This window comes from Magallana gigas, chromosome 6 (genome assembly GCF_963853765.1).
Source record: "Magallana gigas chromosome 6, xbMagGiga1.1, whole genome shotgun sequence".
Lineage (NCBI taxonomy): Eukaryota > Metazoa > Mollusca > Bivalvia > Ostreida > Ostreidae > Magallana > Magallana gigas.
In genome coordinates, this window is record NC_088858.1 from 55196681 (window position 1) to 55224629 (window position 27949).

Below are 27949 nucleotides of genomic sequence, written 5' to 3' on the forward strand. Positions count from 1 at the left end.
AAAAAGGGTCTTGTGGTTACGGTTATGAATAACTTTGCAAAAAAAAGTGAGGGGGTTGGATTATAATGATTATAAACATAAGAATATTCAGGTTGGAAAATGGATTTTATTTATACAGGATCTACAAGTATTATTGTACATTGTCCAGATAGTTTGTATTATGACTCCATTAAGCTGATTTTATCATACCTAATGTTCCTCAGGTGAGCGATGTGGCTAATGGGCCTCTTGTTGATTTAGTTTCCAGAATAAAATGGTGAGTTTTGAGGGAAGAATTAAGAACAGACGACATTTGCCGGCGGATAATCAGCAGTATCAGAAAAAGACCACGAGTCTCAGTGGTTCAACTTCATGTAAGTCTCAAATTCAAATATTTACCATGTATATCAGACCAAGTCCTGGCAAGTAAGTATATATGTATGTATACAGGCGTTGTTAGAAAAGTTCGGGGACAAAGTGAATTACGGCAAAATTACTGTGTACTTTATAGGATGGTGTATATTTAATGAAATGACTGTCAATTGAAAATAAGTATGCAAAAAATCATATGAATTTGAAATATTTTTAAAAAGATATAGCGGGTATTTCTTTGCATGAATTAGATTTACTGAGCACCATTTCATATTTCCACGACATCAGGTGACGTCGTGGAACTAAAAGTAAAACCTGGTACTCTTTTTCAAAGTAAAAACCTTTCAGTTCCACACACTTTTCAAGACATTTAACCCATATTTAAAATGCATGTTCATACACATGTACCATTATTAGGGCCCCGCAAGGACTTGCGGGTGCCCTATAATAATCACTCTGTCCGTCCGTCCTTCTGTCTGTCCATCTGTCACTCTTCCGTCCACAAATTTTCTGTTTTTTTCTAATAACTTTTTTCATGGTTGCCCAATCAAGTTCAAATTTGGTATGGTAGTTCAGTAGGCAAAAATACATATTTTGATGCTAAGTGTGGTTCTCTATGTCTTCTGGTTTGGAGCTGGGGTGGTGGGGTAGATTCCTTAACTATGCATAATAATGAATGGGCAAAGAGAGATAACTGCTGAGAATGTTACCATTGTATACTTGGAAGGATGTGCAATATTTGTCCTTTGGGATTAATTAACCTTCCACAGGAAGAAAATAAAGAAAAGCTTTATCTTTTTCTGTCATATTGAGATTAATTACTGCACTGCCTGTGTCTGCAAATGAACTTTGTTTTGAAGTTAAGGTCAATTTTGAATGATGTGTAGTATTGTGTACATTCTTTGAAATATGGATTTAAAATATATAATATTCATACTTTATTTGGGTTAAAATACCGTACACAATGATTTATGATAATTATACCCCCCGCAAACAAAGTTTGGGGGGGTATATAGGAATCACCTTGTCCGTCCGTCCGTCTGTCTGTCTGTCCGTCTGTCTGTGCAATCGTGTCCGGTCCATATCTTTCTTATGGAGAAACATTGGAAGTTCTTACTTCACACATAGATTGCTTATGACCTAAAGGTGTGTCATGACCTTGACCCAAGGTCATTCGGGCAAGGTCAAGGTCACTGGCAGAAAAAGTGCAAAATTCGTGTCCGGTCCATATCTCTCTTATGGAGAAACATTGGAAGTTCTTACTTCACACAAAGATTGCTTATGACCTAAAGGTGTGTCATGACCTTGACCCAAGGTCATTCGGGCAAGGTCAAGGTCACTGGCAGAAAAAGTGCAAAATTCGTGTCCGGTCCATATCTTTCTTATGGGGAAACATTGGAAGTTCTTACTTCACACAAAGATTGCTTATGACCTAAGGGTGTGTCATGACCTTGACCCAAGGTCATTCAGGCAAGGTCAAGGTCACTGGCAGAAAAAGTGCAAAATTCGTGTCCGGTCCATATCTTTCTTATGGGGAAACATTGGAAGTTCTTACTTCACACAAAGATTGCTTATGACCTAAGGGTGTGTCATGACCTTGACCCAAGGTCATTTGGGCAAGGTCAAGGACACTGGCAGAAAAAATGCAAAATTTGTGTCCGGTCCATATCTTTCTTATGGGGAAACATTGGAAGTTCTTACTTTACACAAAGATTGCTTATGATTAAAGGGTGTGTCATGACCTTGACCCAAGGTCAATTGAGAAAGTTCAAGGTCATTGTTTCAAAAAAGCTAAATTCTGTCTGTGTCATGTCTTGTATTAATTGAAATATTAGAAGCTAAAAATTAACAGTTTTCAAAAATAAAGCAGTTGTTATTGATAGAAAATGGACAGCGAAATAGATTCATCCAATATTTTCTGTAATAGCAAAAATACATGCGTTATGATTTTTTTCTTAGCGGGGGGTATCAATTGTGAGCTTGCTCACAGTACCTCTAGTTTTATTGAATTCTAAAATCAAGATATATATTAAGATATCCTTTTTCAATAATTATTAATTTTATTTTTTTCTGCCTTTATGCTGTTAATCAGATAATAACCCCATTCTGTCATTTCTGAAAAAAAATCTTATTGTAAATTTAGAAGAAAAGCATGAGAGAGCAGAACAATTGATCCCCTGGGATTAATTATCTTGCCTGCTGCAGAAAATTTAGAGGCTTGTCTCTATCTGTCATATGAAGATTAATGAACACCTTTGTCTGCAACTGATGTTTGTTTTGAAGTTGAGGTCAACCCTGGGTGATACAATGTATTTGCATTCACTTAATTAAGGTATCACACCGGTAATTATTTTCACTATATAGCACTATAGAGGGGAAAAAATTCTTAAAAATCAGTTTGTATTCCTCATGACAAAATATTCGGAGGAAATGTTATTTGTTACCTATCTCATCAGCTAACACCATAAAAAGGGCAAGCGATACTGCATTTTCTCAAAATATCTAGCTCCAAACAGGTCTACCCTCAAAACCATGTGTTTTCCATTTGTATGTAAACAGACTGCACACTCCCCAGGAAGCTGCTGCATGTGCCCTGAAAGAAGTAGTCCCTGTGAAAAAAGATCATCACCTAACAAAGTACATGAAATCACCAAATCCCCAAACCCTGTCCCCAAGCTCCCAATATTTCTTTAGCTATTGAGGATTTATCTCCCTTACTCAGACTGAAGAAAATAGCACAGATGAAACACATTTGGAGCCTCACACCATGCATAACCTGAAGCCAATTTTCATCCTTAAAACAACAAGATACAAAATCACCTTGGTACCAAATCAGAGCATATACATTTTTCTTTAAATCAAAATAAAAATATTCCATTAGAGTCACTTCATTACGCAATCATTGCATAACAAAGAAGAAATTTACCCCTATTGTTCACACATTTCATAACTATATTGTGAATTATCAGGTCAAAAATGAAATCTGTATCTGGTAAATTTATATATCAGGTAAAGCCTGTTTACTTGTCTACACACTGCCATACTCACTTTTATCTAAAAGCAGCATGGTAACACAGGACAGCCCAAATGATATCAGTATTTAATGGAGCTCAGATCTGCTCTGACAACCATAAATCTTGCTTTGATGATAAGAAATGTAAAAGAAACAACTGGGATGCAACTTCATTCTGTGATTTCTGTAACATTCTATCTGTAGAGCAAAAGTAGCCATGAAATTTCAATTGGACACACTTAATTATACCCCTCATCAGGCCATCCCAATATAATTTGAAGAGAATTGCTGATCAATGATGATTGACACATGTTAGATAATTTACAGCAAGAGCAATAAGCATATACATGGAGTAATTCAATAAGGCAATGCATTTCTGATGCATATTTACAAGAGAAATCACATAAGTGCATGCCATATCACAATACTAAAAAAAGAATCATACCAACCCCCATAGTTGTGGATATGGGTGGGGCATCTATATTGTACCCATACATGTTGCATGACATGATTTCATTCAAATTTTGATTTTCATTACTTAGAATAGGACAGGTGTGCTGAGGTTACCATATGAAAAATAGTAATATCTCCTTCTAAACATTTTATCGCAAATCTTACATGAAAGTATTCGCTACGACCGATGTAGCATTGCGTTGAGTGATGACACTTTCTAATCGGTGTGTATTTCAATTGTGATTTGAAATAAAGATTCTGATTGGTGCATTTATATGGACCCGCCCATTTATCAAATGCATGTTGAGAACATGATGCTAACACGTGGAAAGATATGTCGGAGAAAGAAAACATCTCATAAAGTTGTACTAGCAAGTTAAAATTTACGTACAGAGTTATTTGATAACAAACGGGGAGATGTTCACGTACATGTGTAAAATATTAATGAAGAGAAAAAGAAAAAGTTCCCTAAAAGCAGGGATCGGCGCATATAGATTATCAGTCACAGAATAAGATTGTACTTCGCTTACGAATAATGTCATTCAGTTCATTGTGAAAAAAAATCGCCAGAAACTGTTTAGTAAACAAATAAATTTTACGTTAGCGTTCATAATGAACCATATACTGTATATGGAAAATAGCATGAGTTGAACTGTTTTTCCTCATAAAAAACTTGTTGCAAAATGTAGATCCACGGGTGGACACGCCGTGAAATCCATTAGACGTTTTACAGCATATGTCTTCACTGTTTTATTTACAATAAATATGTACTGAAATCTTTGAAACATCGTCAACAGCTCCGCAAAATGAAGACGTGTGGTTTGTTTATATACATTGAAAACTGTAAAATGGCGACTCGATCTGCACGTGAATTATACAATCCGAGGTCGATTAGCGTGTCAGTGTCAACATCAGAAGTAAATATTGTGTGATGAATATCGAAAAACATAATAAAATGAATATTTATACAGACTAAGTGAGTTACAAAATAATGTTGATCACAGATCAGTCCAAAATTGAACACGTTTACATGCCGTAAAATTCAATTTTTTGGTATGTTTGAAAACACATGCACACTTGTAGTTCTAAGTGTGTCATATTAATCAGTCAAATTTCAACAAAATGCAACATAGGCTATGTAATATTTATTGTCAGTATCTGTTGTGAATTCTTTGGAATAAGCTACAACAAAATAAATATAGCTTCATCTTAAATTGATGCGTTTAACAGCTAAAAGGATTTGAATTTTTCGATGAAGTATGTATTCTATGTAAAAATGAATTGGGGATTGAACCTGTTTTAACAGCGTGTTTTTGACAATTGTTTACACCAAAAAAGAAGATGCGATTATTGTGAGAACTCTTAGTCAATTATTGCAGAAACGACACAAATACCACGTCAGCAGGTATGGGTGGGCGGGTACTAAAACGGCCAATGAAAATGCTTGTTTATATAACTGCAACTCGCAATCCCGATAGTGTCGTCACTCAACGCATCAGTTTATCACTCGCAGCGAATACACCCGTGTAAGATTTGCGATAACAATGACTAATGTTTCAATATCTTAGGTCATTCAAACATAAATATCAGTATTTGTATTTTGTATATAAGGAACTCCCCTCAAAATGTGGGAAGAAACTGATTTTTTGGCTATAATGCATAAAAACATTTTCTGGTAAACTGAAATTCATCAGTTTTTAAGGATGAAAAGCTCCTAGATTCAATCATGATGATAGTATATACACTTGACTCATAATGACCTTCTCAACTAAATGCATGAAACCTCTTTTCTACACAAAATATGCATCTGTGTGATCTTGTAAATGGTGTTAAAGCATGTTTTTGCCTTAAATGATTACAAATGGATAATTCAATGTAAAATATACATACACATAGCACATATTTGTCCAAATCCTCTCATTCCTTGAATCATGACTATGTAGGAAATGAAATGAAATCTCACATAAGGTGAGCAAAAATAAAAAAAATTAAAGTTTTTGTCAAAATAATCCTTCGTTAGAGTGTTAATGTTCTTCGCATTGTTTCGCACTTGTCGCTTAATTCTGTAACTTGCCCGTAAACCTAAATATTGGTCATTCGGTGAAAAACTAGTCGCTGCGTACTCTTACGACAAAGTCTGGGGGCACCATATATGACTGCGACAACTGATCTGCACACTTTTACAGCATCTAGAACACAGAAACCAATATTCTAAGCTCCAGTGACTTCATATCATTCATTTCAAAAGGTTTGTATTATCATATATTGAAAATTAAATGTTTTCCACACCAAAAATCATCATTTTTCATATTTTTTTCATTACAAAATTTTAAAAGCATTTTTCTATCTTCAGACTGCAGAAACTAATTTCTGTCAACAAGATTTGACATAAAATACTGAAAACTTGCATCTGCATGCATTTTTACAATTTAACACACAGCCCTTCAAGGCTTGCATTTTATAAAACACCTGTTTAAATCTTTTTTAAATACACATTTAATTTAGTTTTTTTTATAAGACATGAGGTTATCCCTGTTTTATGCAGATACAAGGTTACTATTTAGAGATTTTGGACATTCAGGAATTATCTTGAAATTTTAAAAATACAGTTGTTACTTATAATTTTAATTTATTTTTTTTACCACCTTATATATATTGCAGTTCTTTACATCTTATGCCGGGCATTTATTTTTCATCATTGTTAATATAAAGAGGATGGAATTCAAAGTTTTTTTCACTTCTATATATTATTTGTCATAGCGGGGCCCTTCCTGACTGGTCAGTATTCTAGTTTGTCATGTTTTTGTATTAAGTCTTTTGTGGCATATCGTAGATCATTTAGGTCCAAAAATCTCTGTCCTCACAATTTTGAATTTAGATTTGAGGAAAAAAACGAAATCCTTAGGTGCAAGATCCTGGCTGTATGGGGGTTGGGGTGCTGCAAGAGCTCAAATATCAGTTCTTCAATCTTTAAATGTCTGTGATTCTAAGCGTAAACCTTTGTTCTAAATATAAACCCAGCATATATTAAAGAACCTTTTGAACTCCATCAGAGATTTTCCTGCATGCACTCAAAATTAGATGTAGGCCAGGTGCTCCAAGATGTCCATATACGTCAACATTTTTGACTTATTTATTTTTGAGCGTTGTTCATCCAAATTTGGCGATAAAAGGATCAGAAGTTCTTGAATTTAATTGACACTGTCGCAAAATGACCTTCATAAGCGATTGAGATGTCATATAAAATATCGTTCATTTTTCTGTGCTAAAACGGTACATTTTCTTAATTAATAAGGACGAATGCGTACAAAACATAAAAAATTAAAATTCTGACATGCTCTGTGAAGCATATCTTATCAAAGTAACTAAGCTGTATATTTTTATGGTGCATTTAAAACATACAAATCTTTACACATTTCTTAAAAAATACGTCAAGTTTAAATCTGAAAAGTTTTGCTGGTATCATGCGAATAGTCCACTCACAATCGAACTTGTCCGCGAACTTTTCAAACAACCCTCGTATATATTGGACAGGTAAATAGTTAAGGTACATTTATTTCTGAAAACTGCAGATTTTGGGTGGCATTGTTTTGATGGAAACCTTTTACAATGAAATTAATTTCTGTGAAAGCATTGAAATGCTGTCTTCTTGTATAAGCTAAGTATTTTATGGGAAAAAACAAAAATGAGACCATACATAACTGACCCATTGTTTTATTGCTTGTAGGTGTATCCACTCTGGATAATCGTAAGATAAGTTTGACGGTCAGTAGTCTTGATGCTGAGGAAGAGGTCGTTGTGTACATGACACTGACCAACACACGCTATCCATTGGGCCTTCTCCCTGGTCATGTGATCAGGTTCCGTAACCTGGAAAGGAGAGTGTCGCGGCACGGCTCGGTCTACTGTCAGTATGTAGTTGTCTCTACTCTAGAGATCCTGGGGGCAGGGACAGAGCCACTTTTGAGGTAAACAAACATGTAGTTAGATATAGTCTATATAATCCCATCAGAATGATGACACCATCTGATGATGCTGTTTATCATAATTACCCATCAATTTCCCTTTGTTGATGCTGTTATTTCAACAGAGTGAGATCGAATTTTCTGGACCACCTGCGGTCTTCCAAATCCATCACCCCTCTTTAAAATTGATGATGTAGTTAAATCCTTTTCCTTCCCATGAAGGCACATGAAGCCAGTGCTTATTCCTGTGTTTTGGGCTGATGGACCCTAGAGCAACAGTTCCATCCAAACAAAATCTATTGCACACAAAAAGTTTCACATGGTTTTTGGACTTATTATCCTAAAGTAAAGATATATTCTGTGAACATTTTGATCCCAAAAATTTTCTGAGACATATTACTTCAGATGTCATTACTTGTTTATCATAGCATCATTTTGAAAAAATGTAACATTTCATATTTTTCATGCCCCTTTTATAAAATGATCAGCAGTTTCATTTAATCACTTTTATGGTCTAAGAAGATTTTATTATGACATACTTTTAGGCCTATGCATTCACTCTTACAGCCCTCTACATTTCTAAAACATTTATAAATGTAAAAGCTCTAAAAACAGGTAAATATATTTATACAGACCTGCAGATCAATATTATTTAGATGATCAAAGAAAAAAATCAAACTAACTGAAAATTGTTTATCATCGAATTAACCAAAAAGTTGATGTAGTAGAAATTAAAACTAACTCAAAAGTCTTTATCATTAAATTAATAAAAAAGTTGAGGTAGTTATTCCCCCTGATATATTTGAAAACAAGGGGAAGTAATTCAAGTTCCATGTGTTCAGTGACATTTAGCTCACTCTATAACATTGAAGGTGATCATGATTTAGTATATATATAGTTCTTTGTAATATATATATATATATATATATATATATATATATATATATATATATATATATATATATATATATATATATAATAATTCATTAAACCCCTGCAAACGAAGTTTAGGGGGGTATATTGGTTTCACCCTATCCTTCTCTCTGTCCGTCCGTCTGTCTGTAGACGCAACTTTGTCCCCCCTATAGAATTTTTTACTACTGCATGAAACAATCTGAAACTTTGTACATATGTTGATCACCATCTAAAGATGTGCACCTGCATTGTTTTTTAAAGATTATTAAGATTAGACAAGATTTAATGATTTTATGACAGTTTTCATTTTTCCTCATTATATATTATACACTGGTGATGAAAAGTAAGGAAGGTAATCCTTACAGATTTTATGAATTAATTAATATTATTAAAACACTCTAAAATATATTTATATACATGTAAACACATCCAGATGGAGGTTTTTTAGCTCACCTGAACCAAAGGTTCAAGTGAGCTTTTCTGATCACCCGTTGTCCGTCGTCCGTCCGTCCGTCCGTCCGTCTGTCTGTCTGTCCGTCCGTCTGTAAACTTTTCACATTTTCAACTTCTTCTCAAAAACCACTGAGCCAAATTTAACCAAATTTGGTACAAAGCATCCTTATGGAAAGGGGGTTATAAATTATAAAAATAAAGGGCACAGCCCTTTTCAAAAGGGAGATAATTGCGAAACAGTAAGTATAGGGTGCATGTCTTTAAAAATCTTCTTCTCAAGAATCACTGCACCAGAAATGCCAATATTTACACAAAAGCTTGTATATATAGTGAAGATTCTAAATTGTAAAAATCGTGACCCTCGGACCAAAACTGGGGCCCCAGGCGGGGTTCAAAGTTTAACATAGAAATACATAGGAAAATGTTTAAAAAATCTTCTTCTCAAGAACCACTGCACCAGAAATGCCAATATTTACACAAAAACTTGTATATATAGTGAAGATTCTAAATTGTAAAAATCGTGACCCTCGGACCAAAACTGGGGCCCCAGGCGGGGTTCAAAGTTTAACATAGAAATACATAGGAAAATTTTTAAAAAATCTTCTTCTCAAGAACCACTGCACCAGAAATGCCAATATTTACACATAAGCTTGTATGTATAATGAAGATTCTAAATTGTAGAAATCGTGACCCTCAAATCAAAACTGCAGCCCCAGGCGGGGTTCAAAGTTTAACATAGAACTACATATGAAAAATGTTTAAAAATTTTCTTCTCAAAAACCACTTCACCAAAAATGCCAATACATACACAAACGGTTGTATATATAGTGAAGATTGTAAAAATCGTGACCCCTGAACAAAAAGTGGGGCCCCAGTAGGGGTTTAGATTTTAACATATATAGGAAAATGTTTTAAAATCTTCTTCTCAAGAATTATAGTGCAACTGTTTGGGATATTACTATGCATACATGTACATCCTTAAATAATGTAGATTCAAAAAATTGTAACTCCCGGACAATTGATGGGCACCAAGAGGGGTTCAAAATTTAAACATTTTAAAAAACATAAAGGAAAAGGATAACAATTTTCTTCTCAAGAACTACAATGTTTTAGTTTGTGGAATTTCTATGCCTTCGCTCATGTAGATTCCTAATTGGTAAAATCGTGACCCCCGGACCAATACTGGGGCCCCAAGATGGGGTCAAAGTTTATTATAGAAATATAAAGGTAACGTTAAAATATCTTCTTCTCGAGAACTACAATGCCTCAATTTGTGGGATTACTATCATGCATACAACCTTGGGTAATGAAGGTTCGACAGTTTTAAAATAGTGACCCCTGGACTAATACTAGGGACCCAAGATGGGTTTAAAGTTAAATGTAGAAGTACCGGTATATATGGAAAATGTTTAAAAATCTTCTTTTCGAGAACTACAATGCATCAATTTGTCAGATAACTACGTAAGCACCCTCAAATAGTGTAGATTCGAAACTATAAAAGCTGTGACCTCAATCTAATACTGGCGCCTCAAGAGGTGTTCAAAGTTTAGCATAGAAATATAGAGGGAAAATGTTGAAAAATCTTTTTCTAGGGAACTATAATGCTTCAGCTTGTGAGATAACTATGCAAGCATCCTTAAATAATGTAGATTCCAAATAATTAAAACTTTAGCCTTGGACTAATACTGTGGCCCCAAGAGGGGTTCAAAGTTTAACATAGAAAGATATATTGAAAATGTTTTTAAAAAGTTTTTCTCGAGAACTATAATGCTACAGTTTGTGAGATTATTATGCAAGGATCCTCCAATTGTGTAAACTCTAATGTAGTGGAACCAAGAGTTATCTTTCTTGATGTTCTGTACAGTCTGAGAGTTATTTCTCTTGAAGTGGAACTCTGCTACGTTCAGTTTTTCAGGTTGTGTACGTGCGGTCCTACCGCAGTGCTACACATTTTCATCCCTATGTTACTGTTTATGTTGTTCAAGCCAACCATATACCTCGGACCATAACTGGGTCCCCAGAAAGGGGTTCAATGTTTAAAATAGAAAAAGCATATGCTACGAAATGTAATGTTACAAGGAACTGCTGTTCAGGTGAGCGATGTGGCCCATGGGCCTCTTGTTGTCTTTTGTCTTAACTAAATTTATTTTTTATAAGTATTCTATCAACTGACAATGCACAATTTTTGTTTGTCAATGATAAATTCTCAGGAGCTAGTAAGAACATCAAAGACAAGTGTGGCTGAATTCATTTGTCCCAAGGGAGCCATTATCTGAGCCATGGTTTAGTTAGATGGAGCATGTGTTTAGGGAAAACTGATAATATGTTAAATTGGTGGTGGTTTTGGGGCTATTTTAAAACTTTTTCATGTAAACCAAAGTTTCTATCATTATGAGAAAATAAATAATATTTATAATATATTCATAAAGAAGTTCACTATTTTTAGAAGTTGTTTGAATTTATTAGTCAAGTAAATTGAAATTAATTAAAAAAAAAATTCATCAGATACATAAATTTGTAAATGTATTACTGTTATACATATGTATTTACAGTGAAATTCTGACAATTTCTTTGTTAACTTATTTTTGTTTTGTACAACTGTAGATTTTTTTTTATTTGTATGTGTTCCAAACCTTTATTATTCAATTCAATTATTTGTCCCATTTGAAATTAGCCTTGGGGGGTATAAGTCCCATTAGAACAGTTCTAGTTTTAAGTGAGAAAGTGTAAAACTTTACAGGTTATTACAGTTATGACGCTTGTTGAATCTAATCTGAATTTCCTCTGTTTATGAATCATTGAGTGGTATTGACATGTCCAATCAGTTTATTCTTATTGTTTGTTCTTATGCACACTGCCTAGATGTATCTGAAATAGCAATTGTCTTTATGTTTATTAGCAGGGCAAACTTGCATATCCATGTCAGCAATCATGCTCATATGTTAAACACTTAATAAGTACATGTGTCATAAAGGTATTACCACAACAAGGTATTGTATTACTGGTTTTTTTTTTGTTCATACTCCATTTTACTTTCCTTTGGTCTTATGTCGGCTAAAAAAATCAGTTGAAAAAACAAAAATGTATCCTGTAGTCTTAAAATTTAATAAAGACTGTCTTTATAAATTAATAAGTTGCAAAAAATGAATAAACCAATTTTAAATCAAAATGCAAAATTTGCAGCTGCGAAAAATAGTTAGGCCTACCTACCTGGAATAATGTATAAGAGAGGAAAATTTATACCATAGTAGTAGATTATGCACGATCTATATGAACGTTGTGCATAGGCAGCATACTAATAATTATGGATTATGTTTATTTTGTCAAACCTTGCTATTGTTAGGCGTACTCAACAGATAACAATTCTGACATAGACATTTTGCCCTCATAGATGTACTTGTAATAAGAATGTGCCAATCTGTGTATACATTTGTAAATCTCAGCTATTAAAGATGTTAGGTAATTGTTGTATCTTCTCGTTTTATATGAAGAGAGGTAAAAGAGCCAGAGATGAAGGACTCTCTATGGGAAAATGCCCTTACCCATCATCTGTGTGAAATCTGGAGACCCCCATACATGTCACTCTTTCAATGTGTTACTCATATCCATAGGATAACCAAGCTGTCCTTTAAAAGCACGTGCCTTAACTGTAATTCCATCATATATAACGGAGAGTGTGAAAATCACCTTTGTAATCCTGATCACGGCACCAAATTTTCAGCTTCAGCAAGGTAGGTACCAGTTGTACATTTAGTGTATTTTAATGGAATGTAATATTACTGTTAAAGTGTTTTTTGTAATTAGATATGGTTTTTAGTTTTTCTGTAGATGATGGGACATCTTTTGCCAATGTGAAATGTTATTCTGGGGTTGTTCAGAAACTTCTAGAACTCAGTGATATAGAATGGATGAATTTGGAGGAAGCAGTAAAGCTACAAGGAGACATATTTATAACCTCAGTAATAAATCTTTGAATATTTTATTTTTTCAGGACAATTGATATTTATATTTTTGTTAATATCACAATATAAATGCTATTTTTTTTACTTTACAGAATAATGATAATGGAAGCAGTGTTGAGTTTTTCCTTCAAACCTTACGTGGAGGAAGTCATCTCCATTTGCCCAAACAACTTTTGTTAAAGCCAGACAGACAAACGATGTCACAAGACATCTATTATAATTTGGATGCAGCCTCTTCATCAGGTAAACCATAATTTAAGGACTTTCATCTAATAAAAATTTTCTTGGCAAATGGCTTATAATTCGTGTTTTGTGATGTCATATTTTGCCATCTTGTCTTGCCATGTTACTCAGTCGCGATGAATTTATCAAATATTACGCAACACATAAAATAAGAAATAAATGCATAAAATCCAAAGACCACAAAAGGAATACCACACGTCGGCCACGAGTTTCAGGTGTGCAATTTGGTGTACCGAAAACGAAGGGTTTATATACCGGTGTAACAGTGGCTATTTACGAGCGGTGTTCAACCTTAAGATTAATGTATCAAAATATTCATATACATTTATTGGTAAAACTGCAAAAAAACAACCCTTTCCTGGACTAATCCCTGGCTTGACCAATTTCTTTTCTATTCTTTATTTACATATATAGCTCCCACAGTAAATGCATTCATTTGTAAAATATAAACATGAACCTGTAGCAAAATAGAATTTATTCATGTTCAGAATAAGAGATCACGTGTCATTTTTTTCTAGATTTTCCAATGAAAGCAGTGGACACGGGTTGTGGACAAGTGGAAACAAAATGTCTGCCGATCCTCCACCTGACATGTCTGGACATCCGCCAACTCGACGTCACTTCTTACGTCATGTACAATTTAACCACCTCATCGTAAAACTATCTGATGCAAAGATGATTAGTCAAACCTCTCTAACATTGTTAAGATTGTTTGTTATGATCAGTGAATCTCATCAAAGTCTGATATATCCGTGCCATCTTCAATAGGTACAGTCTGTGGCTTCCTCAGTGTTCAATGGTTCCCTCGGATCGTACAGCGACGGGGCGTATAGAAAAATACTGAGAGTTCCGCATACACAAGCCGTTGTAAAAATATATAAAAACAGACGGTCCATTACCATTGCCACATACTTCCAGTCCCTTTCTTCCTGTTATTTATGGATAAAAAGGGGTATACCATTTGATAATGTTAAAAAAATATGTTTGTTACGTTAACATGTTGTATTGTTTAAGTATATTTTAAAATCGCCCATCATAGGCATGTTTGTGAGAATGAGTAAATATTGAATACATAATAAAAGAATGTGTTTTCTTCGTCATTATGTTAGTGTTCTCTGAATGAACTCACCAAGTTGTCTTTATCTGCGCTCCTGAGGTGGTCGGCTACAAACTTCACTCCGGACAGCGCCTCCTTGACTTCTGGCGGATATCTCTTCATTTCGTCGGATTCGTGGGAGTCTGAACACATCAGACAGCTTTCCCTGGACTCGCAGATCTCTCCAAAGCCCCGACGATCCAGTCCCTTGGATTCCCAGATTTCCCGGTGCTCCAGTCCGTTGGGAGTTCGCACACTAACTGTAGGTTTCCTGTCAACGTCGGGTCGTTTCATCAACAAAATCTTTGGAAGAATTTCTGTAAACACTCTTTTGATCCATGGACTCATTCGATGTGTGGAAGGTTTCCTGAAGTGTATGCCCAACGTGTAGACCGCCAGGAATATTGACAATGTCACAACTATCATGGTAAAGAGGAGGTATTTCCCGATGAGTGGGATGACAAACGATGTTGGAGGGTTGATGTCTGACAGTAGGAGGAAGAACACAGTGAGGGCCAGGAGGATAGAGATGGACAGGGTGATCTTCTCCCCGCTGTCTGAGGGCAGATAGAACACCAGCACCGTCAGACACGAGATGGATAAACATGGCATGATCAAATTCAGGGAGTAGAACAACGTCCGGCGACGGAGCGTGATGTTAAAGGTAATATCTGGATACGGTTCCGGACAGCACGGATAGAACTTTTCTTTCCGGCGGGCCGTGACGTTGATGATGTCCCACTCCACGTTCTGATAGAAGTCCTTGAGATCCACCCCTCGGTCGATCACCTTCTCCTTGGTATCCTCGTAGAACACGGCTTGTGAGTCGCACAGGTGCTGCAGGTCCACCTCGTGACCGTCATAGGTCCATGAACCGAACTTCATGAAGCACTCCTGCATGTCGAACGGGAAGTACTCCACGTCGATAGGACAGTAGGTCTTGTAGATGACTGGCGGCTCCCACACGATCTTCCCTGTGTGGTACACGGTGGCTTTTGTTTGCAGTGTCACCACAAAGTCGCCGTCAGCACTGAAACATATCATACGACAATTAAAAAGTCTCTTTTCAAAGGGAGTTTACTTTTTCGTTTTTATGGCTTACGGCCATCTAGTTGCCGGATAATCTTTACGGCAAAGAGTTCAGTTATCTGAACATGCGCGACAAAAAATAGTTCTATTCGAATGTTGCAAAGTTAACTGTTTGTTGTTCATAATAGATATCTTTAAGCAAGATTATATTTTCCATATGTTATTATCACTTATGTTATTGTAACCAATATGAATTGACTTTATTTTAATAAACTCGAAATCTAACGCGAATGAATATTAACTGCAGTGTTTTTGCATAGAGGTATAGGCCCCCGTCATGCATCACACAGTGTCGCCATGCTTTCCGCTATGCATACTTACATGTATTATAACCAAAAAACCTTTTCCCAATTATTTCAGATACTAACAGTGATAAGTAAATGTAAAGTTGTCGTTATTTCGTTCAATCTTCATAAAAACGTTTGCACCCGCAGAGAGCGTCGCTAACTTCGATCGACATCGATCTCAGCAAGGGGGAAATTGTTTAACGGTTAAAGAACTGAACTTATGATTGAGATATATTGAAACTGGGATTATAAATCGGTAATAAATGCATAAATAGAGGGGCATTTACTACTTGTTTTAATATAATGTGCCTTCTTCGACACCTCCGCCATTATCGAATGTTGGGGATTTTCCAAGATCTAAAAATAGCACAATGTTCCCTCGATGGAGTTACCTTGGTTGTGCTATGATTGAACTGTTTATTTGTCGTAAAAATATTGGAAACTTGAGACCAAATGTACTCAAATAAGAAAACAATATATGCAGTTAAGCTGCAAGTCATATACGGAAGCGATGTCACATTACTATTACATAGAGACATCGTATAGGCCTAGTATGCCTCTGAAAATGACTGAGTACACATGTCATGTGAAGAGAGACTGACTGCAAAGTTATAGTGCAGTAATTAATTTTAATCAAATTTGGTGTCAAAACAAGTTTGCTGTAATTGCATAGTTCTGCCTGTTTCTTGCCCCCCCCCCCCCCCCCCCAGTGATTTCGCGCTGGCTGTGGCGCTGTTACGTCGCACCGTGCACCGGCCAACTCTCGCGCAAGTTCATAATGCGTAGGAATACAAGGTATACTGATATTTGAGAGCAAGTTGGTTTTAAGTTTTTTGTGTCCTATATAGTTGAATGAATTTACAGTTAATGTACTTCAGTCGTTGGACAAAAGAAAGAAACAAATTGTCTCATATTGGAGTTTGAGTCTGACATCATCATTATTATTTTATGCAGTCTATGATTTTCCTAAAAGCAATGGTGGTTTCAACCAATTGATAAAAGAGGCGTTTAGATTTCAATCCTGTCTGTTTCGGTCACTAAGGTTCGACCAATCAACAAATGGAGCATGTTGATGAGCGAGTTCGATCACAAACCACGTTCGCCGTAGTTCGACTAAAATGAGATTGAACTCACTTTAGTCCGACTAAAATGAAACCGTGGTCCAACCAACGGAGAGTCTCTGGTCTGTCTCTGGTCAGGTAGTTTAAAGATGGCGGCGGAAAGCGAGACCTCCAAAAATTGCTTTTTTTAATCAGCACAACATGCAATGTATTAAATTTTAGCGCGCACACATATGATTTAATGTGTTCACAAGGTATTGATCGTCTCTATCATGAACAGTATTATTATGAGTAGCAATTAACATCTTTCTCATTTTTTTTAACCAGACATCGACCAATGTGAGTTCGAACACAGACATGCGCACCATAAGTTTTCCTTACTACCGTGGTTTAACTCTAGTTAATGATCGAACTCGCCCGATATCGGTCCTGTTAGTTTCTATAGATCTATGAATTACATGTAGCTAGTTACTTTCTATAGAGCTATAAATAAACTAAAGTTTCCGTAAGAAATAGAGGGAATCATACTCGATCCATGTAAATATAGTCATATCAAACCCGTAAGCCATTATGGCCCTTCAGGCCTTTGATTTAATATATGGTTTGTCAAGGACGCAATCGTCAATTCAAATGGAAGATGCACAGGTAGTTAGAGGCGGAAGGAGATATTTGTAAATTTTGCAAGAATTAACATTAGCTAGTTATATCTATATGTATTATCGACATTTAAGCGCCATGGTCGGTGCATCTGACAACCAACTTGAAACATGTTACTAGTAGTTGCATCTACCGGTAATATACTAGTATATTTTGTGAATAGACAATTCCCTACTTGTTGTAGATGACTATGTCAGGCCGCCAGAGGGAGTCGGACGGGATGTGGGTCATGGAGATTCCACCATACAACCGGGGGTCCCATCTCAACCGGGGGTCCACCCACTCCTGTAAAATATAGAGTTTCACCGTTAGCTTCCTGTAACATATTAAGCAAGTGTCTATATTCGATTCCATGATATGTGGTGTCCATGACAACACGAAAGCAGGTATATCTATGCTAGTTTTCCAGATGCATGGGAGAATTTACACAAAAGAAGATGGGGGAATAAGATGGCGCAAATGCCCATTAGGTTTAGTAGTGAAATACAATTTGAATTTATTTTTCCCCAATTAAATCTATTCAAATATATTATAATAAAACTTTGCAAAAGCAAAATTTCTAACTATAGTCAGTTTTTAATATATTTAACAAAAAATAAGAAAAAAAAATATTGTCGGAAATTATTGTGGTATCGAACCCGTAACATAAAAACCCTAGATATATAAGGTTAGCTTATGCCAGGTGCTCTAACCACTGAGCCATTTCAGTCACAACAAAGTGGGCTTTTTAAATATTATGTGTGACTAAGGCCACGAAATACCGGACTTGTATTATTTTTTCAAAACGTTCAATTGTTGGGATACAAAATGATATTTTTAATGTATAGTGGGCCATCTCTCCACGTTTTTGTTGACTGAAATCGGTTTGTTTTCCAATAGAGTTTAATTAGACTATGAGAAAAATATGGAGCACAGACCCACTCTTTAAAAGAAAATGCCCTGAAGTTCTAAAAAATGACAGTATTTGCAGGTTTTGATAAGTACACGCCTGTTTGAGTCAACATATTCCAAGTATTGAACATACCTATAGGTTAAAAATCAATAATTCGTTAAATATATATTGTTTTCAATGATTTGAAAAAAACCCATCAGATTTATTGATACTTTAATTTTTCAGTAGCCTGTCCGACCGCGTATGGGCATTTTACACGCCTTATCTACCCATCTTCTTTATGTTAACCTGTCTCATGCCCGCACACCTATTAATTAATTTTAAGTGTAGGTGTTAACCTGCCCTTGCCAAAACACGTAGAATTTGTCTCATGCCCATACACCAAGTAAGTGTGTGTTTACCTTTCTCATGCCCACACACATTTTAATTTTAGCGTAACCTGTCACTTGCCCACACACCTATTCATTATAATTGTCTACCTGTCTCATGCCCACACACCTATCAATTGTACGTGTTTACCTGCCTCATGTCCACACACCTAGTATTTGTTTTTACCTGTCTCATGTCCACATACCTTTGTCAGTGTAAGTGTTTACCTGTCTCATGCCCACATGCCTGTTAATTGTAAGTGTGTTCCTGTCTTATGCCCATATACCTATAAATTGTAAGTGTTTACCCGTCTCATGCCCAAATACCTATTACTCAGTAAGTGTAAATGTTAACCTGCCTCATGCCCACACACCTAGTAATTGTTTTTACCTGTCTCATGTCCACGCACCTATTAATTGTAAGTGTTAACCTGTCTCATGCCCACACACCTAGTAATTGTTTTTTACTTGCCTCATGCCCACACACCTATTAGAACCATTTTCACAAGACCTTGGACTTTCGGTTGGACATAGCTATCTATTCATTGCCTCAAAACAAGTTAAAAATGACGCGGTTTCAAGCGAAATATACACAAATTGCGTAGTCTTAGCTCAAAAGCCAGACAAATCTTGTTGATTTCAAAGAGCGATGGCTGAGTGGCCAGCAATGAAAAAGACAGGCCTACGTCACATTGTTGTTTGACATAACTACCCAAAGTTCAAGCTCTTGTAAAAATGGTTCTAATTAAGTGTAAGAGTTTACCTGTCTCAGCCATACACTGGAGGTCATGATCTGGTTTTTCTCGTCCTGAAAAACAAACAAACATAAGAGAAATCTGTGGAATTGACAATCTTATGTACCAAAGCAGGATTTTACGAAGTGGTACGTCTTGGTCGGAAATTATCACGGAATCGTCATATTTTTCGGACTTATTTCGGACACGGAAAACTAGGACTCCTGCTAATGGATCACATTAGATTATTAAGCCATTAAATCATTACCACGATCTTCCAATGAACATGCATGCACAGTAAGAATATGAATTGAATTGAAATTTATTTATTTTACAACGATTGATAAGCAATTTCTACAACTTATATAAATATCTCTCGTTGGCACGGATGTTGGCGCGAAGGGGCCATTGGTGTGGGAAGAAGCCGGAGTACCCGGAGAGAACCCAGTGTACAAGCGGGCGACCGCCATCATACAACCACTGTCGATCACAGGGATCGAACTCGGGTCGCAGCGGTGAAAAGGGAGTGCATTGTCAACTACGCTATTTGGAACATGAATAGAATTGATGCTTCTTTCGGGCGAATTTCCACCACATATGTATTATCAATAATTCCATTTTTATATGCCAAGATAAGAGAATGTTTGCTGCGAGAAAAAGGCACGTAGTATCTTTTTTTTTAATTGTGTGTGTGTGTGTTTAAAGGTTCAGGCTCATCCAAAAACTCTTGACAAGCAAAAATAAAAGTTATGAATTTAAAACTTTAGAACTTATATTTAACCTATATGTTCGACACAATTTTTGACCTTTTCTTTACTGTCGATAAAAATCATTCTTTATTACAGTAAAACTCGGTTATAGCGAAGTCCTAGGGACCAATCGTATTGCTTCGTTATATCCGTAATTCGTTATATCCGTGTAACGAATTCGTAAAAATATTTAAAGCGAATTCACTATATACATGTTTTTTTCACCAGAATATAATATTTGCTAATTGAGGGTTCAATTAAAAATTCATTACTTTGATACCTGTAATGATCGGATTGTGAATTGAAAATTATATGAAAATTTATTCAAGTTATTTTATTAAATGGTAGTAGAAATTTTTCTAAGCTGTAATTGAATTCGTTATAAAGGTGTTAAATTTCTTTATTATTCACCTCTACTGGCACTGTACCAGTTATCGGCTAAAATTTAATGTTTTCTTTTCGTATTTTCTTATTTCTTGATATTTTTGGTAAAAAAGTGCCATACTTTAAATTAAGAACTCATTATTTATCAATCTGTTTGTTTATATCATTTTTTAGAACCGCAAACATCATGTTTTGTGATTTTTATCAGGGCCCGAATTTGCCGAGTTTTTACGATCTACTGTACCAGTTATCGGCTTCGTGATAATAACATAGTAAAATCCCTGTAACATGTTCATGTTATACTCTGCTAAATGAAATTTGAATTATGTCCCTTGTGGGGTCAGACTAAAGCAGTCGAGGTTGTGATACATTATAAACAAAACTCATAAAATTATTCGTTTATTATCATACGGCAATTCACCAAATCGTACACTATTCAATACATAATTGTGCAATCAGGCGTTCAACTGCGCTACGCATCTCTCAGAAAGTAATGGATTCCTCTTGTTTATACATGTTATATGTATTGATATTATATGTCAAATCAAAGAAGGGATATAATAACGTATCACAAAGAGGTAATATTCTATTTTTAACTTGTTACGTCATTTTCCCCACTGCTGAAAGTGCAAAGGTGTAAAATCAGCGGTAGACAATGACTGTTTAAGCTCATGTATAAAACATATTCAAGAAAGTTTTCAAGCAAACCTACTTTTCTTTATTCTTTAAAAGACGACTGAATTAAAAAATCTTGGATTGTCCCGTGCTATAAACCCGAACTCTCAGTTTAGCCGATAACTGGTACAGTACCAGTATGGGACTCAAAATCAGTTCGCTATATCTCTAAATTCGTTATATCCGAATTCGTTATAACCATAAAATTTTGCAAAGATTTGTTAAGAATTCTACCGGGGATTCCAAAAAAAAAATTCGCTATATTCAAAAATTAGCTATATTCGTGTTTGTACTAAACGAGTTTTACTGTATGCATATATGATTACGTACAGAATATCTTCATTACAATGTATATATATATACATCTACAACCCGGTACATTCAAAATTTACAGGGCATCAAGAAGTTGGAGTACTATTCGCTGTTTACTTTTTATTATTCGAATACCGAAAAGTATAATTCTGTGGTCGGTTCACTATTCAAATTGTCATAAAGAATTCTAATAAACGTAAAGTCAAAATCCCATAAACTTCTTAATATTATAAAAAAAAAAACAGTGATAAAGTGATATTTACATTTCCAACTGTCTTTCTCTGTGATAACATTACGAATCAATTTTGAACCCTAAAACCCAAAAACTTCATAAAAGATGAGTGACATATAATGGGCGTGTCTAATAGCATAACGGTAAAACAGTATTGGTTGTGCCGCGTAGTATACATAGCATGTGTTACATGAAAAAATATTGGTTTTGAAAAGTTGCTTTAAAGTGTACAAATTGGAAATAATATATATATATATAAGTAATAAGGAATCATTCTTTGAATATAATGAGGTGATAATTTCGGTCGGAGCGTGGTCAAATCTATCATAAAGCCCAAAGCTGAAATGACCCGACTATAAGAAATGCATTATTTAGTATTGCAATGGGAATACTATTGAAGGAACTGGCTAACACCCTGGCCTCCATATTCAAGCCTTTATATTTGGTCAGGATGGGGCCACGGGAATGACCAGCTGATCCTCAAAAGGAATAGGGTTTAAACAACCATTAACAGGCATAGGTAGTCTGAATGCCAATTTACCACATGGTCCACGTTTACAAGGCACATAACAGGCCAGCTGGATATATCAGGTCAGATTTGAAATTGCAGCGTTCTCACACAAAAAATACGAAAGGGTGTACCAATGATGACAATTGTCTTTTACAGTAGTTGTCGTCAAGTCTTAGCTACTTGTTAGTATCTAAAACATATGTACTAAATATATTTTATTTTATCAGAATCGGCTATCCCATGTGTTAAGCAGTTTGAACTTTGCAGTTACATTCCTCTGTCGGTGTGGTATGTCCTTAAAGCATTCCCACGTGTTCACTGACCTCTACAGAGTAATATCAATCAATGTTTCTTTAAATATACTCTTTAGATACTGATGGTGATGATGCGCAATGTCATTGAAACATTTACACAGGTTAAAGGTCAAGAATCGACTGCTGGTCGCTACTACTCGGACATTCTCCCCGCGCGGTGACATGTTTATCCACAATTTACAATTTAGAAAAGATAAAAGGAAAGTCTCTGATTAGCTTCCTCAGACCAGACCCCGATTGTTTTGTAGCTTGTGGGGGTTCTCATTACGGTCGGCTTTTTGTGTGTGTGGTCTCCTAATTTGAAGATGATTAAAGTAGATGTACAAATTAATATTTCTCTGAAGTCCGACGTTTAAATACCTTTCAGCCTCGACCACAAGCCCCCAGTGGGGAGGTCACTCACTTGTTCATAGAAATCACTAAGTGAACTGTTATTATTAATAAATTATTATTATTCGGAAATAAGCATCTAATTTGTGTTTTCTTTGACATAAACAATGACTGACGTTCTCTTTATGAAATTAACCGCATTCAATTTAGAAAGAACCACGCACGCTTGCTTAGGTATGCATATACAGTAAAAATCAGATATAACAAAAAGTAAAAACGGATATAGCAAAATCTCGGATATTGCAAATATTTTTGAATCCCCGATAAAATTCTAAACACATTTTTTGTTAATTTTACGGTTTGAACAAATGCTGAAATAACGAATCCACGGATATATAGCGAACTGATTTTGAGTCCAATGGAGGTGAATAATGACAAAATTAACACTATTATAACGAAATTCTTTATATTTTAAAAAGATTGCATTACCATTACGATTTCACCAGGTTACGATTTCTCCTGACAACTCTTTGCACGCCATCTAGCGTTTATTCAGTGCATGACTGTTGGTTTTGCATCGATGATCGTTGGCTTTGCATTGGTGTCCGTTGATTTTTCAAATGAGACTGTTGGTTTTGTTTTAAGCTGGTCTGTTTTGTATTTTAGCATGTTTATGAAAATAAGTTGCTCGTTTTGCATTAACGTCTTTTTTACTTTTTCCGCCGCCCATAGATGTGTAGGTAGTAAATCAAAGTACTGAAGTACTGACGGGAGTTGATTTTATCGATTATCATTTATTCAAAATCAACGATAGTGATTTTGCATGGCAGGTAGTATCAGTAATCGAAATATTTCTGAGAAATTGTATGGATCCAGGCAAGATTGAACTCTTGTCTTGTTCAACCAAACGCTCGACTGTCTCCGTTTATCTCCGACAAGCAAGAAAGACTCTGTTTTGTCGGATATCAACGGAAACAGCCAAGCGTCTGGTTGAACGAGACTACATTGAACTCTAGAGTAGGAATACATACGACTTTAAAAAATATCTAAACTGTTTGTACAATTTAAAATCTTATTATTTTCATGGTATAAATCAATAAATTTTCCTGAAAAACAATGCTTCAGAATACATAGCATCGAATTTATCGATTATTTTCAAGAACTAAGTGTTGTCAGCGGTATTGATTTGTGCTTAGGTCCAAACACTGTTTCACTTTCGTTTTGCCCGAGTAAGTGCATAGGAGAGTTGATTAAAATCAACTCCCAAAAATTATGAAATCAGCAAACTTAGTAAGAGTTCAAATCTCATTGTACATCTATAATAACTCCAACATGATCTCAGCATAGGCAATGAAAGGCATTTTGTCTTGGCAATTTGCATTTTAAATGAAAATTATGCATTTGGTGCTGAATGAAAGGAAAGCCAGTTCTATCGACCGAATTTAATAGACATTCACCCGTTGTACAGTTACCTGCATAGTACAGTAACTGTATTTTTTATGCAATAATCAAACTGACGATTGGTCAGTATGAATAACACCCATTCATCCGCCCAATGGATTGTGTTCTGTGACAAACTGCATGCGAAAAAAAAATTCCTGGAGCTCATCAACGGTTTTAGATGGAAACAATTTGATTGGAATGGTTCACTGATGTTTGCTCAGACACAAACTGCTGAATAAAGAACCCGGAGATGAAGAGGATGGAGAGAAATCGTTGAGACGTGAGTGACAGAAGGCGACACCAGCATAACTAGACCTTTGATTTGAACAGGCGGAAGTCTTAAACCAAATAAAACGAGGAGGGGGGGGGGGGCTAGTTGATCTAGCGTATTGAACAAGTGTCATCGCTTAAAACATGGGATGTGTGCATATACTTTTTTTTTTTTACTAAAAAGTCGTCATAGTATTAGACGCAGTATAAATACATTATACAGATTTCTTTTTTAAAAAACCATGTGACTAACGTCACCCACTCCAACTACTGGTCCGAATATCAATCCGGAAATACGTTCTAAAGAGCTTTAAACATATATAATAACTTGATTTTCTTTAAGTGTGTGTGAAATGGCTGTCGATTGTAATTTTGATTTAGATTAAAATAAACTGGAGTCGACTTAGTTCAAATACGAAATAAAAACAAAGTCTTATTCTTCAAAGTTTTGCAAGTGCTCCGATTCGATAGAACAGTCTTACCAGAGGAACAATTTGTCGGTTTTTTTTTAGTTTCAAGATCAACCACAGGATTCTGTCGATATAATACCTATAATTTACATGTTCAAATCAAATAGCCTCCAGACTCTGCTATTTGCTTTATAATTCATTAGTTACTACCCCCATAATTAAATATATCGATAAATTCTTAGAGATGTTGATAATTATATGTGCATGCAAAAGTAAATATGAACTAAAAATTAGAACGCATGAAATATTGATGAGTCATTTTTCTATAACAATAATCGGTACTTATTACCTTAAAAAACGAAAAGTTTAGTCTTTTGCGTTTCGAATTTGTGATAAATTTTGGGGACCCTATGCTATGCATAAAGATTCTCTTCTTTGTGTAGAGAGGCGAATGAACGGGTGGTTCGTTCGGAACGGTTCCAAATATCGAGGCACGAGGAAGAACATTCACCTGTCCACCAAAACGAGTACCATACAAATACCCGTAAACGGTTATAAAGAGATTCGTGATCAGATTAATACAGTAAATAATGATAATGCATATTTTTATTCATAAAGATAAAGGGACATTATAAGTCGTAATTTTCCACAAAATTTCCGACATTCCCAAAGTCTAAGTGTTGTTTATTGACGTGGTGCATTGTACTAAGTTTGTGCGTAGCTAAGTTCTACAGGTACTAACATGACGTTGTTTTTCGTTTTGTCAGAAATACTGTTGCATTTACTATAGATGATTCGTGGTTATGTGCAAAGTATATATGATGCGCTTATTTACTTTTCTAAATGAACGTATAGGTTAATTTCACTGTTAAATATGAATAACATTTCAATGTTAATGACTACAAACCTGTAACATGTAGCCAATGTAAGCACATGCCTAAACAGTTTTAAAAATAATTTTATTTTTTTCTATGCTCGCAACAACCTTTTGCGTTTACTAGTATGCTGAAACATTTCCTTTCCAATACCCCCAGCTTATACGCACATAATGCGCGGATCTAGAGGGGTTCAGACCCCCCCCCCCCCTGCAAAATTCAAATCTCTTAAAATTAATTATAAAAATTACCAAAAATATTGCTCGGAACATCCCCCGGCAAAATCAAATAACCCCCATTGGAATTTTTTTTTTCTGAATCCGTGCATCCATACAATGTATATAAACTTCATCCTTAACAAACTGCCTAGAACACAATCCTATTTAATGAGATTATACCTACTACGGTGGGAGTCTTTCTGAGTTTATTATTCCTTGTGGCCACCCGACCCGCCACCATCCTCGCCTTTGTACATGTACAGGAGTCGAATTCTCAAATTGATTATTTTAGTACAGTGCAACCATAAACATAAGAAGTAAAGTCTTACTACTCGTAATGCACTAGATACCTGTCCCTGGGCAAGTGTAGCTCGCTGTATAGTGATACTATCGATGTGTGTGATGATGTTTATCTTTGTTAAGTGATAAACAGATGTGACAGATAACAGTAAGAGATGGATTCTTACAAGCGGCTTATATCGGAGCAATCACGGTAGATTTAGTGTACTTTACCTCTTGGAAGAATGACGAACACTCACCAAAAACCTTGGAAACTAATTATTTAGATAGATTTTTTCATTTTAAAAACATTGGGTTTTTTTAAAGGCTTTGATGCGAATATTTGAAATTGTTTCATGGTTAAAAATTATGAAAATAGATTCTCATTTGTTATCCGCAAGGTGAATAATTTGAAAAAAATCTACATGCATTTCTTCTTTAAAATATATTTTTGCATACTTTTATCTTTCATTCTTTTAAGTCTTGTTTTCCAAATAAAAAAGCACTATTTAAAACATTCGCTTTGAGACATAATCACAACGCCTTACAATTATTACAATTTATTGCCTCATACTTACCACATCCAGGAGCTGAGACAGGCGCATGCCCAGTTTGACTGTTAGCTGGACCGTGTTGTTTCCGGTTGGTCTAATTAGCTTGCTGTACTTTTCGCTGAGTAAGAATTCGTGGAGTTTCTTTTCCGCGGGTTCATGGCCGCGAGTCCCCAATCCCAGAACAATCACCAAAGCACTTGCGACTAAGAACCACTTCGAATCCATTCTCAAATCCATCCTCCTTCAAGCGTTTTTAGAACGACACAGCCTCGCATGCTCGACACTAGCCTATATCCCTGTGCGACTTATCCGACTCCCGGGAGAGTCCATTTGTACAGCGACAGTGTATTCATTTCAACAGTAATCCTGAAGGTGTTAAATGAAGCAACCGATAAATTATTTATTTGTTTTGAATAGTTAAGCCCAATCCCGATTTGTTGGGTTAGCCGCGATACACCGCCATAGCGAAACACGTGGATAAATAGTATTAGAGGTTTTTACTGACAGGCCAGAAGGTTGGGATATCTATCAAATATTGCATGGTCAGTGCGGTCGGGAGAGGTTATTATCCGATAAGTCCCCGATATGTTGCTGCATAAGGCGGAGCGATCTGTATCGGGCCCTGACTGACACCTCCCTTGTTGCTTTATGTCAGAGGTATGAAGCTTGTGGGAGTAGGTATCGCTAATTACCCAACAAAGCGTCTTGGTATCTAATACCTTTCATCCCTGTCTAAACCTTGGCCTCCGATTCTTTTTTACTCATGTAAAAAAAAATAACATCAGCCTCAAGTATGGCAGAGGAAAGCCAGCTGTTGGGGGCCTTTGATAAAATGTCTTACAGATATTGTTTGA

The 27949-nt window shown here is 35.6% G+C and overlaps 2 protein-coding genes across 4 annotated transcripts in view; one reads left to right on the forward strand and one right to left on the reverse strand.

Moving 5' to 3' along the window:
• Positions 1-14439, forward strand: part of LOC105344286 (CST complex subunit CTC1) — a 49117-nt gene extending 34678 nt beyond the window's left edge. For 2 of the 3 annotated variants that reach the window (XM_066087543.1, XM_066087544.1), the window contains exons 19-24: positions 241-353; positions 7545-7785; positions 12642-12881; positions 12968-13109; positions 13205-13355; positions 13874-14439. In XM_066087543.1, the coding sequence (XP_065943615.1) occupies positions 241-353; positions 7545-7785; positions 12642-12881; positions 12968-13109; positions 13205-13355; positions 13874-14013 (1027 nt within the window). In that variant the 3' untranslated portion in view covers positions 14014-14439. The remainder of the gene's footprint in view (positions 1-240; positions 354-7544; positions 7786-12641; positions 12882-12967; positions 13110-13204; positions 13356-13873) is intronic. The other variant, XR_010714633.1, reaches the window with a different exon arrangement.
• LOC105344296 (acetylcholine receptor subunit alpha-like) lies at positions 13741-27817 on the reverse strand. Its single transcript, XM_034467053.2, has 5 exons — positions 27120-27817; positions 19569-19613; positions 17721-17830; positions 14485-15481; positions 13741-14284 (listed from the first exon to the last, which is right to left on the reverse strand). Exons 1-5 carry the CDS (start codon positions 27330-27332, stop codon positions 14117-14119), a joined length of 1533 nt encoding a protein of 510 aa, XP_034322944.2. The 5' UTR covers positions 27333-27817; the 3' UTR covers positions 13741-14116.
• Positions 27818-27949: the final 132 nt, after the last annotated feature.

Coding starts and splice junctions, on each gene's coding strand:
- LOC105344296 (XM_034467053.2), bottom strand. CDS start 27,332: ATGGATTTGAGAATGGATTCGAAGTGGTTCTTAGTCGCAAGTGCTTTG. Junction 19,614..27,119: donor TGTCTCAGCTCCTGGATGTG/GTAAGTATGAGG, acceptor TTTGTTTTTCAG/GACGAGAAAAACCAGATCAT. Junction 15,482..17,720: donor GACATAGTCATCTACAACAA/GTAGGGAATTGT, acceptor GATATGTTTCAG/TGCTGACGGCGACTTTGTGG.